The sequence below is a fragment of the Scyliorhinus canicula genome, chromosome 13 (genome assembly GCF_902713615.1).
Source record: "Scyliorhinus canicula chromosome 13, sScyCan1.1, whole genome shotgun sequence".
Lineage (NCBI taxonomy): Eukaryota > Metazoa > Chordata > Chondrichthyes > Carcharhiniformes > Scyliorhinidae > Scyliorhinus > Scyliorhinus canicula.
In genome coordinates, this window is record NC_052158.1 from 26,048,157 (window position 1) to 26,064,811 (window position 16,655).

Genomic DNA, 16,655 nt, shown 5'->3' on the forward strand with positions numbered 1-16,655 from the left:
ACTGAGGATGGTTAAAGTTGAGATTGGTCATTTCTGATTAACAACAATGTAAAGGGTTATAGGGATAGTGAGAACAAAAGGCATCGAAGTGTACGATCAGTCATGATCGTATTGAATGACGGAGCAGGTTCGACGGACTAAAAGGCCTACTCCTGTCCCTATGTCCCTTTGGCATAGGGACAATGGCCAAAGCTGTCAATCCTGTGACACAAGTGGTCAATGTTTAAGGTTAATTATTTACCGCGCATTAAAGGCAATCCAGCTGGGTATTATTTCGCCCGCGTGAGCATAAATGGTCGATTCCCTTCACTTTATTGCACCAAATTAATTTCTTTCTCATCAAGTTCAAATTAAGTGAGACTCAGGTAGACTCCAAGAAGGATATGAATTCCACACTGCGCCCCGCCAGATTGTCACCTGAGAGATGAAAACGGAACTTTATCAGTGATATGCACCTCAGTTGGAAATCTGTGATTTTGTCTTTTTGTGTCCAGAAAATAAACTTCGCGAGAGAGAGTCAGGTAAAACTATGGAAATATTTCATTCTTTGTCCTACCCTGAGCATTTTGCATGGTGACTTGATGACTTTGTATAACGCTGTCAAAATAATGTAACCTGCAATGTACTGTTGCACAATCACCTGTTTCAGAATCTGCAAACTGTAACGAATGCAGTAAGTACTTAAAGTATATTGACCCTAATCTCATCATTTTCTGGATCCTCCTGCCAATTGGCATTGACTATTTGGAATTGGGGCAGAACTTCAACTTGTCACTTGGGGAGCAGCACAAACATTCTGGATCGGCGGCCTCTTCTCAGAAATGACCGGTTTTCATTTCTATATCTTTGACTTTTGGATTATGGTGAGGGCGCTGGGCACCGTTAATTGCATCAACGTCCATAGCACGTTGCACTATCACTGTCATTTTTGCATATCTCAGAGTGGTGCGTTTAGGCGCCGTAGTCCCAACTGAGTTCACTGCTTTATTCGTTCAAACCAACTCCATCTGAATATTACAATCCTCCGCATTTATAGAGGCATGTTGAAAGGGACCAAAGATCCAACAGTTTGGAGATTAGGTGGATTGGCCATGCTATATTGGTCCTTAGTGTCGAAAGATTATGTTGCGGTGTTGCGGGTATAGGGCGGGGGAGTGGGTTTCGGAAGAGTGATCTATCGGAAAGGCAGTGCAGACTCGGCCCAAATGGCCTCATTTCGCACTTTAGGGATTCTATATAATTTATGGTGTGACAATCTTGTCACTACAACACGATTTGTTTCTATTACAGTGAATAAACTGAAAGAGAAAACCAAAGGTACTTGACAGCGAGTTTTCAGAACATCGTTCATTCAGGGAATGTGACCAAAATTCAAAATTGTTGGCCTTCATGGCAATAAAATGCGACATAAGGGAAGGGGGAACAAAATCGCGAGAGATATGAAACTCAAGATTGATCAGGGAGACGTTTTCCGCCCATTGTTATAGTAAACCCTCATCTTGCGGTGTGACATGGGGTCGTAATACATCAACTTCCGATGCTAGTCAAAGAATGCCAGATTTCCCGACATTAGAGAGGCAGTGGCATATTGTCACTGGACTTGTAATCCAGAAACCCAAGGCTGGGGACCTGGGTTCGAATCCCACTATGGCAATTGGTGGAATTTGAATTCAATAATAATCGGTAATTAAAAGTCTAATGACGACCATGAACCCATTGTTGAGTGTCATAAAAACCCATCCGGTTCACGTCAATATCACCCGCTGAATTTGGCCAATGAGCTTTCCATTTGAACTGTTACATTTCCAGTATGTGACTCGGTAGAACGATAAAATGTGTCCTGTAGCATCATAAAATAGGTGTTATCGCACTTCCCGACCGTTACAGCCAATATTCTCTTCCATTGACGTCTGTGCCACCGCCCACGACAAATATCTACTTTTATGACACTACAAGGCAGAATTGAAATTTAAGACATGAAATGCCAAGTCGGTTTATCGAAGCATTTTTGAAAATACTTATCTTGCTCCCTCTCGCCTATTTTTAGGATGAGAGAATGTGCAGTAAATCTCCAGTGCACAATAATAACTTGTATTGTCACAAGTAGGCTTACATTAACACTGCAATGAAGTTACTGTGAAAAGCCCCTAGTCGCCACATTCGGCCTCCTGTTCGGGTACAATTCAGAATGTCCAAATTACCCTCCAGCACGTCTTTCGGGACTTGTAAAAGCAGCAAGGGGAGATATCGTATCTCCATTTTGCTTCAATGAAAGTGTTTCAGGTTTTCCCACACCACCATGTTGAAGGAGCCAAAGACCGCGCGCCCCCTGCATCCCATCCCACTCCGCACCTCACTCGCCTCCCTACCTTTTGAACAGAGTTAAACAGATGCTCTTAGTTCTTTGCTGCAATTGACGTACCGTCTACAAAGTAAAATGTTCAGCACGTGTATAAACAATTCCCTTGTTTTATTTATCTCTGCTATTAGAAGCTGAAAACAAGGCTGCTGACCTGCGAGAGTGCGGTAAGGAAATTGACAGACTCCTGTAAGTGCAATCGTCTTTCCCCACGCTGCACAAACTGCGTGTTGCCCTATGTTGCTCCTGTGCCAAGGTAACCTGAAGTACACCGATCGAAGGGAATTGCACATTTCCATACAGCCGCTTGTCTAATGTCAGAATATGAAATGAAATGAAAATCGCTTATTGTCACAAGTAGGCTTCAAATGAAGTTACTGTGAAAAGCCCCTAGTCGCCACATTCCAGCGCCTGTTCGGGGAGGCTGGTACGGGAATTGCTGTGCTGCTGGCCTGCCTTGGTCTGCTTTCAAAGCCAGTGATTTAGCCACGTGCTAAACCAGCCCCAGTGAATCAGAGATGACATTATTAAATTCACCGTCAGATACAATTGCCTTGTAACTTCCTTGACAGTTGCTGAGGTACGGAGTAAACCCGTTGGGACCGGCTTGCTGTATTCTTATCACCATGCACTTACTGTTGCATACTACATTGCTCTTGTACTTCAAGTATATTACTTCAGACCAATTTCCGACGTGAAACTGAGCCATTTGATACTGGCTGGAACATGAAACTGGACATGTGCGGGAATCCAAAGCAAGCAAGATGACATCCAGCCCCTGTGTTGGGCACCGAAATGGACAACCCACCCGCCATTTTTAAATACCAAACTCGTTCCGAAGCCAAATGGCGTGGAAAAATCGTTGTGCAGTGGATAATGTTGTGGATGCGCGGGAAACTCAGTGGGTGCAATCTGCTTCTTTTCATGCAATCTTAAGCAGGCCGCAAGTAGCACCATGATTACCTTTGGCAGGATTGTCTGTCGCTGAAGCTGGGGCTGGTTTAGCACACTAAGGGCTAGTTTAGCACATTGGGCTAAATAGCTGGCATTTAAAGCAGACCAAAGCAGGCCAGCAGCACGGTTCAATTCCCATACCAGCCTCCCCGAATAGGCGCCGGAATGGGGCGACTAGGGGCTTTTCACAGTAACTTCATTGAAGCCTACTCGTGACAATAAGCGATTTTCATTCATTTCATTCATTAATTCACTTGGCTCATGTGTCAAATGTTGTATTTCATAACGTATATACATAAATCAGGGACATTTTAACAGCGACTTGAGTCAAAATGCAGTGTTGGTATCAATATTGAGATGTTCATCACTTGGACAATACAGCGTTGCACAGTGGCAGCCACAGCACCTAGGGCATTCTGTGCCAACAACACAGGCCGGCAGATAGGCCCAAGCACCCTTTGTGGCCCCCGATGGTACAAATTTGCCAAAAGGTCAATTCTGCACCCCAGGCTTTCCCGAGATGGACCAAGAGCTGAATGTGACTCCAGGTTCCGATTTCCCTGTCTCCTGGAGATCAAAGACAAAGTGGTGGCCCCGAGCTACTGCAATGGACGGAGTGCGAGCAGAGCTATCCACATAGGTTTCACCGCCACCTGGCGTTGCCAGCACTGAAAGCCATCTCTGGTCTCGACCAGGGTCCACAAGCTCGCTGTCATGGAGTACAGGAAGTGGATCATCTCCATCTGAAGCTGTGTCACATCACCCATTGACTGTCCCACCACCTCCTGGGTTTGTGCCACATCAGCCCATGACTGCGTCACCTCCCTCTGGGACTGGGCCACCTCCATTTGGGTCTGTGCCACATGAGTCAGGGCCTGGGCAATGCCACCGACATTCCCAGCCATGGCCTGCTGTGACTGGGTCATGCTCAAAAGCGCTGCTCTGATTTCCGGCTGGGAGGACAGGAAATGACAGTGTTAAACAGTCTGACACATGCAACCCAGGGGATGGATAGCTCGTGGCCTCAGTGGCAAGGGTACCTGGCCATGGCGGCCGGTATGGGCACTGGCATATGGTGCAGGGTGGGGGAACTGCCACCCTCCGGATGCTAGAGGGTGTCGGGTTACGCGTGCGTGGTAGGAGGGTTAGTGCCAGGGACACAATGCTGCCTACTCACCTTGGACACCCTGAGGTGGTCGTGCAGTTTTTTCTGGAACTGCTGGCCGGTGGAGATAGTGTTTCTGGTGGTACTGACCACCTCTGCCATCTGTGCCCATGTACCACAAATGGCAGCGGCTGGAAGCCTCCTTCCCGCGCCAGGGTACAGGGTCATACTCCTCTCCTCTGCCACATCCAAGAGGGTCTCCAGCTCCCCATCGAATCTTGGGGCCGCATTTCTTGCTGCTATCTTGTTGGATAGATTGGTGTTTGTGGGGAGTGAAGTGTATATCTGCGGTTGCAGCTTGTCAGCCTCCTGAGTGTCAATTGCAAAACTGGTGAATCCGGCACCGTTTCTCATTGAATCATAGAATCAAAGAATTTATGGTGCAGAAGGAGGGCATTTGACCCATCAAGTCTGCATCGGCCCTTGGAAAGAGAACACCACTTTAGCCCATGCATCCCTAACCCCATAATCTAGTAACCCCTCCAAACCTTTCTGGACACACTAAGGGGAATTTGTCATGGCCAATCCACCTAACCTGCACATTTTTGGACTGTGGGAGGAAACCGAAGCACCCGGAGGAAACCCACGCAGACACGGGGAGAACGTGTAGACTCCACACAGACCCAGTGACCCAGCTGGAATCGAACCTGGAGCCCTGAAGCTCTGAAGCAACTGTGCTAACCACTATGCTACCGTGCTGTCCCCATTGGAATCCATTGTGTTCCGCGTGGCGCCAGTGCTAGCCCCTGAACACTAGTGGGATCGCCCAAGGTTTGCTGTTGCGGAACTCCACAAATTCTGTGTCAGTATCGACACTTGTCTCAGAAACGGAGAATCACGCCTTCAATGTATTGTCATTGCAACTCTACAGAAACTATCACTGCCAATGTCTATATAACCCTGGTTCATCACAGTGCTCAAAGCAAATGAGAACGAAAAGAGAAGCGGAAGAGATGTGAATAGGTGCAAACTGCATTTGTAAAGGTCCTGTTGTTTCTCTGCTACAAATAATATTCCTCGAAATGTTCCTCTTTCAACAGAAAGAAAACTCAGGGAGAAAGATAAAGGTAAATGCACAGATGATGCGGTGCTTCCTGCTGCTCACGCTGTATTTTAATCGAGGAATGGTTTCTGTACACATTTCTATGCATTTGTATCTAGTATGGAATATTGCAATAATATATTATCACTGACGTTGCAATTCTTATTTCCATGTTTAGACTTCGATGACCATAAGGTTGAGGATGGTGAGTTACAATGACAAATGGATGACTCAAAGATATAGATGCTCAATTTATCTAGCTGAAAAGAATCTATGAAATTTAAATTCTGATCTGGTCTGACCACAAGGTTTTATATTTCTTAATTCTATCTCTCACATGATCGACGGTTAAATGGAGGGATTGGGCGGTGGTTGGGTGGGGGTTAGGCGTTCAGCTGAGGGGAGATTTGGAAAGTTGAAGATAAATGCCGAAGCAATATTGCAGGTAAGCCATAGGGAGACTGTTGAGCAGAGTGTGACAGGAAGGGACAGAGCCCACAAGCATAAACATGCACCAGCAAATAAAGTGAGAGTTGGGAAAAAGCATTAAAGTGTCTTCATGTGAATACACGCAAATTTCAAGATGGATTGATAGACAGATAGGGATAAATGGATATACGGCGGGCGCCATTAGAGAGGCTGCCTTGCAAGGTGATCAAGATGTAGGGTTAATTGAATGGGCATAAGAAGTAGGAGAGGACAACATTATAGGATCCTGATGAGTAAGTTCATTATTCCGAATCTCTTCCCTCACCCAGTGGTGCACTAAGGCAGACTTTTGCCTGTTTCCATAGATCGTAATTCCAGGAATAGGCCACTAGTCTGTCGTTCGAGGCTTCTAGTTTGAGGGTGCGCCACTCCATATCAAGCACGACTGGCCTGAATTATCTAACTGTTAACGCCGGCCATTGGCAAGTTGGAAGGATTTGCAGGTTGACACACTCAATCTGTTTGGCCGCGTTATGAAAGCACCTTCCTTGGCCATCACGTCGCGTAGGACAGAGTATAAATCAATAATTGACGGGTGATTAGTAAGAAATATACTGCACAAATTGGAGAAAATTGTAATGTTCATGAGATTTTAACGAATCAAGTTGTCAAAGGAAACTTGCATCATGGGTTCATAGAGTAAATTCAGAACCGTTCACAGGAAAAACATGTTCTGCAACCAACCTAGCAATATATAATACAACAGGATTGGATAAGGGTCTCATTACAAAGGATCCTCTGAGGAAGGACGATTATAATATGATAGGATTTTAACTTAAGTTTGAGGGTAAGAAATGTGGGACTGATGCCTTAAAATGAATAATTACAATTACAAAGGTATGAAGAAAGAGTTGGCTAAGGTGGACTCCGAGATAGATCAAAGGGTGAGACGATAGAGAAGCAGTGGCAGACCTTTGAGGAGATATTTCATAGCTTGCAAGGAAGATATATTCCATTGAGAAAAAATACCATCATCGCTATGTAAGGGAACTAAGGACAGTATCAAATGTGAATAAAAAGTTTACAACGTTGCAAAGATAAGCAGTAGGTTAGAAGATTCCACATATTTTAGAAACCAGCAAAGGTTGACTAAGAAAAAGTAGCAGAAATAAGAATATGATAAACCTGGTTTGAATAATGAAAACGGGGAGTAGAAGCTTCTACAAGTGTCAAAAACGAAGAGGATGAATCTGTGGAATTAATGATGGAAACTGAGGAAATGACAGAGACTTCAAACCAGTACTTTGTGCCGACTTTTACAGTAAAGAAACAAAAAGCATCCCAAGAAAAATAGAAAATGAAGAGGCCAAATGGAGAGTGAAACATAAAACAATCATTACAACTAAATAAAGGTTTTCCGGAAATCTAATGCAACTAAAAGAGTTACTGGTCCCGAGACTTGATAGGCTTCACTTTCGGGTTTTTAAATAAGTAGCTGCAGAGATAGTGGACCCTTTGGTTATAATCGCCCAAAATTTCCTAGATTCTGGGAATGCCCGAATGGATTGTAAAACTGCAAATGCCGCGCTTCTATTCTAGAACGGAGGGAGATAGAAAGTAAGAAACTACGGGCCTGTTAGCTTCACATCTTCCATTAGCAAAATAAACTCGATGAGATGCAACATAAAAGAGTTTGTGGTGTTGGGGTTGGTAATATATTAGCATGGAGAGAGAATTAGCTCAATAACAGGAAATTGAGTCAGGTTGAGTTAGGGCAGCACGGTAGCATGGTGGTTAGCATAAATGCTTCACAGCTCCAGGGTCCCAGGTTCGATTCCCCGCTGGGTCACTGTCTGTGCGGAGTCTGCACATCCTCCCCGTGTGTGCGTGGGTTTCCTCCGGATGCTCCGGTTTCCTCCCACAGTCAAAAGATGTGCGGGTTCGGTGGATTGGCCATGCTAAATTGCCTGTAGTGTCCTAAAAAAGTAAGGTTAAGGGGGGGAGGGGGTTGTTGGGTTACGGGTATAGGGTGGATACGTGGGTTTGAGTAGGGTGATCATTTCTCGGCACAACATCGAGGGCCGAAGGGCCTGTTCTGTGCTGTACTGTTCTATGTTCTATGTTAAATGGATCATGTTCAGGTTGGAAAACTGGACCTGGTCCAGTGCCACGGGATCAGTATGATAACCTGAACGAGTTATGAGCTATATTAAAGACCTAAGTGGAGGCCTTGAGTGCCGGAGTATATTGTAGCCACATTTACTGTCCATATAAAAATAGGTAGCAAAAGAGATTGCGAGGAGTATGCAACGAGTCTACAAAGCGATATCGATAAGCCACTGGCAGAATATTGACAGGTGGAGTATAATATGGAAAATAATGATACTTGCATTCCCAAGTTAAGTGTATTCCTATCCGGGACAGTTTCAGATGTATTAAGACCATAAGATATAGGATCAGAATTTGGCCATTCGGCCCATCGAATCTGCTCCGCCATTCGATCAGAGCTGATATGTTCCTCACCCGCATTCGCCTGCCTTTTCCTCAGAGTTAGTCCCTTGGTCCCCTTATTAATCAAGAACACCAGGTTTGTGTTTGCAGTACTGTTGCCATAGGGCCACAGACCAAGTGTTGGAAGGTAGAATTAGGCAGAAAAGTTATTTATTAGAGCATATGACCGAGAAGCAGGAGTAGACAATTTAACGTCTCGAGCATGCTCCACCGTTCAATATGATCATGACTGACCTAACCATGGCCTCATTTGCACCGTCCTGCCCATTCTCCGTAAGCTTTCACCCCATTACTAATTGTTAGAGGTGAAAATTCACTCATAGGCCTTTTTGAGTGAGTAAAGAAGCAACTTATTATATAAGATCTGGGAGAAAGGCCCGTGGGTCCACAGTCTTTAGACAGCACTCTTTCTCACTTGAGCTGAAGTTCGCATTGGGTTAATATACAGATTCAAGGGGCGGAATTAGTTGCATTCTCATTTACATACAATCAATCAACTATATTCGCATCACAATTCATTACATGCAGTCAATCAATTTTCTTCGCACCCCAGTTGTCACATATATGGTTAAAGTGGGTGTTGTCTTACCCGCTCCTAACTTCATACAGAAGTCATTTAAAACTAAAAGGATATGTCCTGTCTACAGCTGGGGACCTTGAGCTATTATGGATACATTGCATTCCTTGTTCTGTGAAGCTGTTATCAGCAGCTGTTGAGATACTCCCAATAAGTACCCACGCTTGGTTCTCATGAGGTAGTATAGACAGTTTTTAACTTATTGTTCAGGAATGTGGCTAGTTCAGCCATTTTGTGTCTTTAGTATTGCTGTAATAGCTAACAGCCATTTGTCCTTTCTGATATTAACGAGCATTGTATATACACTATCTATTTCTACAAATTGCCTCTTCTAAACGGGCATCTAAGACAACGAGTAACTTTTGTTTCAGCAGAACTATTCAAAAGTAATATAGGAGCAAAGTTACAGAGCCACCTATAACTTATACCATAATCCAGTAGAAGAAAATGTTCCCCAACATTCCTCCTTTTGGTCCTGGAAGAAGTTTACTGAATCCCAGATGACCACGATGATTCGCTATGTGCAGCAGGCTGCGTTTTAATCAGGCCATTGGGGCATGTAACCTTCCAGATGTTCCGTACATACACCATGCATGTGATTCAAAGATCACCCCTTAAACGAACCCGTGTATGTCACATTTAATGCCTTGATATCAATCATTCCTGTCTCCCTGACTAACTCTGCTGTCTGTCATTAAATGATGTTATTCATAGCAGCTTCCAAGTAAGCTCATCTAACAGTCCCACACTCTCTGCCACCAACTTTCACTCTGAAGTAGTTCCTCTGTGTTTTTTTGCAAAGCATGGATTGTTTTTTCGGTAAGTGGTGGTAAAGCTTAACTGATTGACCAAACTTGAGTCCTCGTTCCGTCAGAGTTTCTGCAAGGTGTGGGACCAGCTCTGGCTCTTTAAAAGGCTAAGATCCTTGCTATGCCCATAGTGGTGGGCCAAAGGGGTACAAAAGTTATAGTGATAGGAGGTTACGTGGCGGAGTTGCAGTATTTTCCTTTTCCTCCATAAACAAAATGCATGAGGGTAGGTGTAATCGCTAAGACACAACCATGAGTTCTGATTAACTCACATTCGTCCATCTCTGCCTGTCCCACCGGGTCGGGGCACGCAGTAATGTCCCCCTTCTGTTTACACCCAGTGAGGGAGATCCATTATATTATTCCTGCGTATAGCAGAGGTCTCGATGAGATAGTACCTGAGGGAGGTGTTAGCCCGTACGATTCCAATGTTCGCCAGTTCGTTGTGAGGGATCTGAGGGATGGCCCTGAATCCGGTGTGATGATAGGGATCATCAGGACCATCTCTACCCCCGCTATCTCGTCCATGTTGCAGTCAGGGATCACTCAGTATACTCTGGTAACTCCCCTCAGAGTACGGTTATCCAGCGTCCCTTGTCATTTGGCAAGATTAGCCAGTTGCGGGCTGTCTATTCAATCAGACACCTCCCCCCTTTAGATCGCATCAAGGTTGTGGCTTAGCTGCCCCTGTCAGAGCCTTCCGGCTTTCTCCATTTCTTTGTCAATGAGTTTGTTAATTATTGTAGAATGTCTTAGTGTGTGCACCTAACACTGTTGTCCTATTCAATTGTATATCTAGGCCTTCTTCTCCAAAGCTGTCTCGACCTTTCTCTGCTTTCTCTAATATTCCTTATTGCTGTAAGTTGTTCCACCTTTGCATTGAACCTTTGTATGTCCAGCGATTTTATCTTAGAAGTCTACGTGTTAAGTCATGTCATTGCATCATTGATTATGCCTCCTCTAACCCTGTGTAGGTTGTCATGCTCTCAAAATCTAGTGGCACCCGTGTCATTGGCAGCCTGCTTCATAACACCGTGCATTTGTTATGCTTAACACACTATGCATATTTATTTCATATTATAAACAATACCTGAACCCCACGAGAAGTACAGAGACAATTTGTATACACATCTGCTGTCTTTCTCCGCATGTATCTGCAGCCACGCATTATAATAAGTTCTACCATTGTTCCAGTCACTGGCTGCTGGGATGCACATCCCATCAATAAAATTTTGTAAAGCATCATAGTTCATATAGCTACATCCATCCTGTGTCTGTTGTGAAATCAGTAATGCTCCTGCGCTCTTATGTGCTTGTAGTTGTTCTGAGATCTCAAGAGCCATCACAAGTCCCCACAGCAGCTGCTGTCGTTCCAGACTTTTTTGAACGTTTAATCTAAAAATGTAAAGGAAAAGTGGAAAAGTGTCCTGATCGTCACCAGGTGTTAGGTGTTGTCCGTATAAAGCTATTTCTGTATGGGCCGAGCACGTCTGTTATTCTGGGTTAGTAGTTCTCATATTTTACCACATTTTCATATCTATTTTTCTCGTGGTTACGCGCCTGATTCTGTTGCCCAGGAACCCGACTCTGACATACTTGTTTCCATTTAGTTAGCCAGTTTGCAATAACTCAATTATCTGAAATTCCTGAAGCGACTGCAAATATTGTTCCACTTGCAGTTACTTGTAAAGTAAAACACAAAAGATCCATTCTGCTTGGGACAGAGTGGGTTAACTAATCTCAATATATCTGACAATTCAAAACTTAAGATTTGTAATGTCCAATTAAAAATACATCTTCAGCTGTTTTTTTATTACTTATCAGAATTACAAAGCCAGAGCTCAGAGTATGGACAGGGGCAAACCCCTAATCCAGCTCCTCGCCTGCTCCAAAATCCAATTCAACTGAATCCAATTCATGGTCCCCACAAGAGAGACAAAATCCAGGCATTAACAAGTACGGGCCAATTCTCTGCTGGTCTGAAAAGGAGTGGAGTAAGAGTTCTCTACCAGACGTCATTTTGTCACCACCTTCTTTTGTTTAAAAAAGAAACATGATCATGGACATATTTTATTTGCCCATCTGACCTTTAAATTTAATTCTGGAATCTCAGAATTAATACATCTGCGTTGTGTCAGGGAAGGTTTAAACCTGGACTAATCCAACTCCGGATTGGTCAAATGTATTTCAACTATCGTATGCATTTCAACTATCCTAACTTCCAATAAACACCACAAAACTAATATTTTCTTATTCTTACATACGTAAATTTGTCTCCTGATTAAAATTCCTCGTGTATCAAAATTACCCTGGAAATGTCAATGATAACCTTTGTCAGTAAAAAATTGTTAATTATACTGAAAACACTCAAGCTATGATCTTTAAATCACACTATCAGACGACACACAAATACCACCACATTCAGAAAGGAAACGTAGCACTTCAGTGCTTTAACCAAAATTAGTTAAGTAAAAATCCTTATGGTTCCTGTTCTAAAGTTCCAAATTACAAACTCAAGGTTACTTCTCAGAAGATAAATCTTAGCAGAGATATATGAACATTCAGAAACCAAACACACACATTCTCACAGCTCGGAAATGCAAAAGTTAACTGTTAGCCCTCCCTCATGGCTACAGATTCTCAGAGAGACAGCAGTTTCACAATCGCTTAATTAAAATATTGAGAAAAAAATCTTCCATTCTCCTTCATCATAAAAACATTATCTATATTTTTCCATTTCGTTCAATTTCCACTGATTGATTTCATAGGCATTAGCTATTCATAGAGACTTTTTTTTTACAAATAACCTGCGTGCTGTAAAATTTTGTACAGAACCTAAGGGGGGCCGAGAATGAGTGGAGAACTTAGAATGATGCCATTTGCATATTTTACGTGATCTCAAACTTTATTTATTATTTCCTTTAATGTTACTCAAATTTCTTTCTTGTTCCTTAAACTAATTTCAATTTTCAGTATCAGAAAATGTCCCCCAACACTAATCAATAATCTACCTAACACTTCCTTAAATTTACTCAATGCGCAGCCTTCTGCGGTAACGAATTCAATTGATTTAGATTTTAAGATGTTTTGATTTGGGCGGCTTGCTTGCTTGATTGATAGAAGAAACTTAAGTTTAATGCGTGACATGGACCAGCATTGCAATGAAGGAAAAGAATGACTGACCTTTAACCTGCTTGCTTTGTATAATTCTTTCCACTAAGTGGATTTTGGTCACCGTTACAACTGAGAGCTTGCTTAATAAGCAATATTTTCAGCTTACATGTCGAATTCAATTGACCATTTAGACGATAATGGCCAATCCACGTTCATATCACAAGGCAAAGTAAACAATTGTCCAGCTGTGTAAGAGTAGCAGTGCTACAGATTATTTCAGCAATGTTCATTGATTTTCTATTCTTTTTCTATCATGCAGACACAAGGATACGTCAAGCTCAGAGTGGTAAATATTTTATTTGCAGTAAAATCCATTTACAAGGGAAATTAAGTGAGCAAATACCTGGTGGTAGATCACCTACCTCCTTCTTCCCCTAATATGCTAAAAAAAAAAAGATAGTAGCGCTCCCTCTTAAATATGCTTCCTTGTCGCTTCAGAGGTATAATACTTGTCCGCTTTGCGGGTTCTAAAAGATGCTATTGGAAATGAAGCTGAATGGATTGCAAGCCAGATGAACTCAAAGGGAGATCACTGTGTGTTTGTTTCAGAACTTGAAAAATTGACAAACATTCAGAAAGACATTGGTGAGAAGATATTTTTTCAGCTAATGCAATTTGTTAGAGGGGTTCACACTTTCAAATATGTATGGACTTTGTCCCACTAATCACAGTAGACCCAGCGACAGGTTAGAGTCCTTTGTGCATACATTCAAGACGAGAGAGCACTGGCCCAGAGAAATTTCCGAATCAGCATTGTCCTCTCATACAGCACTGGGCTCTCACACAGCGTTGACAGGGCGTGCATTTGGATACAATTTTTCCATTAAGTTGCAGATGCACACTGTTTATACAATCATTCAGTACACGGAACATAGTTTAAAATTTTGATCTTGACGATGTATTTATTGTTGAATCTTCACCCAGTTGTTTGGCCGTTTAGCACATGGCTAAATCGCTGGCTTTGAAATCAGACCATGGCAGGCCAGCAGCACGGTTCAATTCCTGTACCAGCCTTCCCGAGCAGGAGCCGGAATGTGGCGACTAGGGGCTTTTCACAGTAGCTTCATTTGAAGTCTACTTGTGACAATAAGTGATTTTAATTTCATTTTAGGGGCTACTTAGCACACTGGGCTAAATCGCTGTCTTTGAAAGCAGACCAAGGCAGGCCAGCAGGACGGTTCGATTCCCATAACAGCCTCCCCGAACAGGCGCCGGAATGTGGCGACTAGGGGCTTTTCACAGTAACTTCATTGAAGCCTACTCGTGACAATAAGCGATTTTCATTTCATCTCCTCCTAGCTAGAGATTGTTTGCCCTGATGTAATCAAAACCAAGGCCTTGCTGCAGCCTTCTTGCTGATCTTAGATCCGTGGCGATAAGCATTTTGCTAACATGTGCTCTACATTCGAATGCACTGGAGCTTTCCTTCGAACTCCCCCTTTACTAATTCTAATCACCCAATTCTTCATTCACCCAAACAGTGTTTGCCATGGGGTTAGAGCTGAACTTTGCTTGGGGGGGGGGGGGGAACAATGGGTGGCCGCCCGCCCGCCCTTTTGTACAACCCACAAGATTCGCCATTCAACTGAAGTCGCAACTTTTCTGACTTGTGCCTCATTTTCGACAGAGGATCTCCTGGCTTTGAAAAATGAAGGTAAATAGCCTCTCTTTGGTGGAAATATACGTATCTGCTGTATTCATGCCTAAAAGGGTGAAATTGGATTTATGAGGTTACGTAAAAATAACAGTTCCTGGATATCTAAGAACCATCGGAGCATAACACGGGGTACCAGTTTGAAACATTTTGTGTAAATCTGCAAGGAAATGTTGACCTGCTGAAGTATCCAACAGACAAACGTTGTTTGTCTTTCAAGCCCACAGATTGTCCGCTGCTTGTGTGAAAGAGTGTTCTTCTTTATTTCCCGATTAATAAACATGTGATCCCAAGCAAATCCCATAAATGCTCAATAACAGAGCGCCTACCGTCCATCAGCTTCCATCTCCTGATTTTCTTTTCAGCGAAATTATTTAACCCCTCCTCTCTAAAGATGATGACGTTTACTGGGATTGGGTTACGCGGACATCTACAGCGCTCTGGTGCCTCATTGCCAAGATATTCATTTCTAGAAGGACACCACCGGAAATTATGCAAATTATTTTTTGCAGCCACCAACTGTCCCAGAATTCACCACGTCCTGGGGGCCTGTGTCGTGTGTCCTGTGTGTGGGTGTCTGTGCGTGTGCGTGTGAGAGTGTGTATTTGTGTGCGAGAGTGTGCATTTGTGCGTGACAGAGTGCATGTACCTGTGTGTGTACCAGTGTGTGTGCGTGAAAGAAAGTGTATTTGTGCGGGGGACAAAGAGAGTGGACATGCTTTTTTGTGCGTGAGATCCTATGTTATATTGTGTGTGTGTGCATTTGTGTGAATGTGTGTGTAGTTGTGCGTGTGAGAGTGCATGCAGATCTGTGAGTGTATTTGTGTGTGCGTGCATGCGTTCCCGTGTACGTGTAGACCTCTATATTCCATTGCATTGTTCTCTTCTGTCTTGCAAGTCCGATGTTTTAAAATGAGCAATCTGTGGGGAAACTGTCAGTACCCAACATGTTGCTGCATAAGCGTGCGTGCACACAGCTTGGATGGAACAGTGCCATTAGTGCTCCTTAATAATTCTGCAGGTTGGGGGAAGAGGGGGGATACAGGGACAGGGAAGATGAACGCTTAGGGGAAGATGGGTCGGGGCGACACGAGGGTTATAACAGAGGCGGGTGCGGAAGGAACACAAAGGGAACACAATGGGGGAAAAGGGTTGGTTTACACATTGGCTTCAGCAGCTAAGGCACAGGTTGAGCGAACAAAATGGCACCGCAAGCAGCCACTTTGGAGGGTCCCTAAACAAAGGGAGAGCCTTGAGTGCAGGCGTGCACCCACATGGTGTACACATAGTTGGCGGCCATGTTGGGCGACCCCTTGAACAGAGGCAAACCCCGGAGTGCATGGGCCCGGCCTCATGGTGAGAACGGCAACTTTGCACGGTGATGCATGATCAATTGCACGAAAGATTCAGATTGGTACAACTGTGGCTTTATTACAGTCAGATGCTTGGCCTCCTACTGGACACGCATATTTATACAGCTCCTTATGGGCGGCGCTAGCCAGCAGTGGCTGCCGGTGAACCTGTAGTGCAGGTCCTACCTTACATCCCCTAATACAGGTGCACACAGTGGTTCACCACATTCACCCCTGTTAAAAATGAGTCTGGCGGGGAGGTGGCGTGGAATTATACACAGTTTTGCAAATAATTTGCAGTGGGGAGGGAAAAAAAATGTCCATTTTCATGGTCCGGTGCCCGTCAGAGGTTAAGTCAATCCGGTGCATTGTCGGTTCGCTGGGAGCGACGTAACAGTGGTGGCGATGTCGGTGCTGGCAGTGCTGGTGTCACCAACATTGGTGCTGGCGGTGTTGGTGCTGGCCAGCAGTCGGATGATCCCGGGAGCATGCAGAAATCTTCCTCGGCGTCTTGCGTGGGCAGGGGAAGGAGGGATGGACCTGGTGGGGTTAATGTTGGGACCGCCGGAGTAGGGGAGGGTGGCACGTGGGTGGGAGAGTGTGTTGGAGTGGAATCTGAGGGAGACAGT

General features: G+C 44.0%; 1 protein-coding gene across 1 annotated transcript in view; it reads left to right on the top strand.

Moving 5' to 3' along the window:
- The window catches only part of LOC119975530 (zinc-binding protein A33-like), a 556,168-nt gene that overhangs the window by 449,052 nt on the left and 90,461 nt on the right, over positions 1-16,655 (top strand). Inside the window, exons 85-93 of the mRNA XM_038815321.1 lie at positions 495-521; positions 650-673; positions 1,291-1,317; positions 2,491-2,526; positions 5,519-5,545; positions 5,699-5,725; positions 13,280-13,306; positions 13,570-13,605; positions 14,648-14,674. Of these exons, the coding sequence (XP_038671249.1) occupies positions 495-521; positions 650-673; positions 1,291-1,317; positions 2,491-2,526; positions 5,519-5,545; positions 5,699-5,725; positions 13,280-13,306; positions 13,570-13,605; positions 14,648-14,674 (258 nt within the window). The remainder of the gene's footprint in view (positions 1-494; positions 522-649; positions 674-1,290; positions 1,318-2,490; positions 2,527-5,518; positions 5,546-5,698; positions 5,726-13,279; positions 13,307-13,569; positions 13,606-14,647; positions 14,675-16,655) is intronic.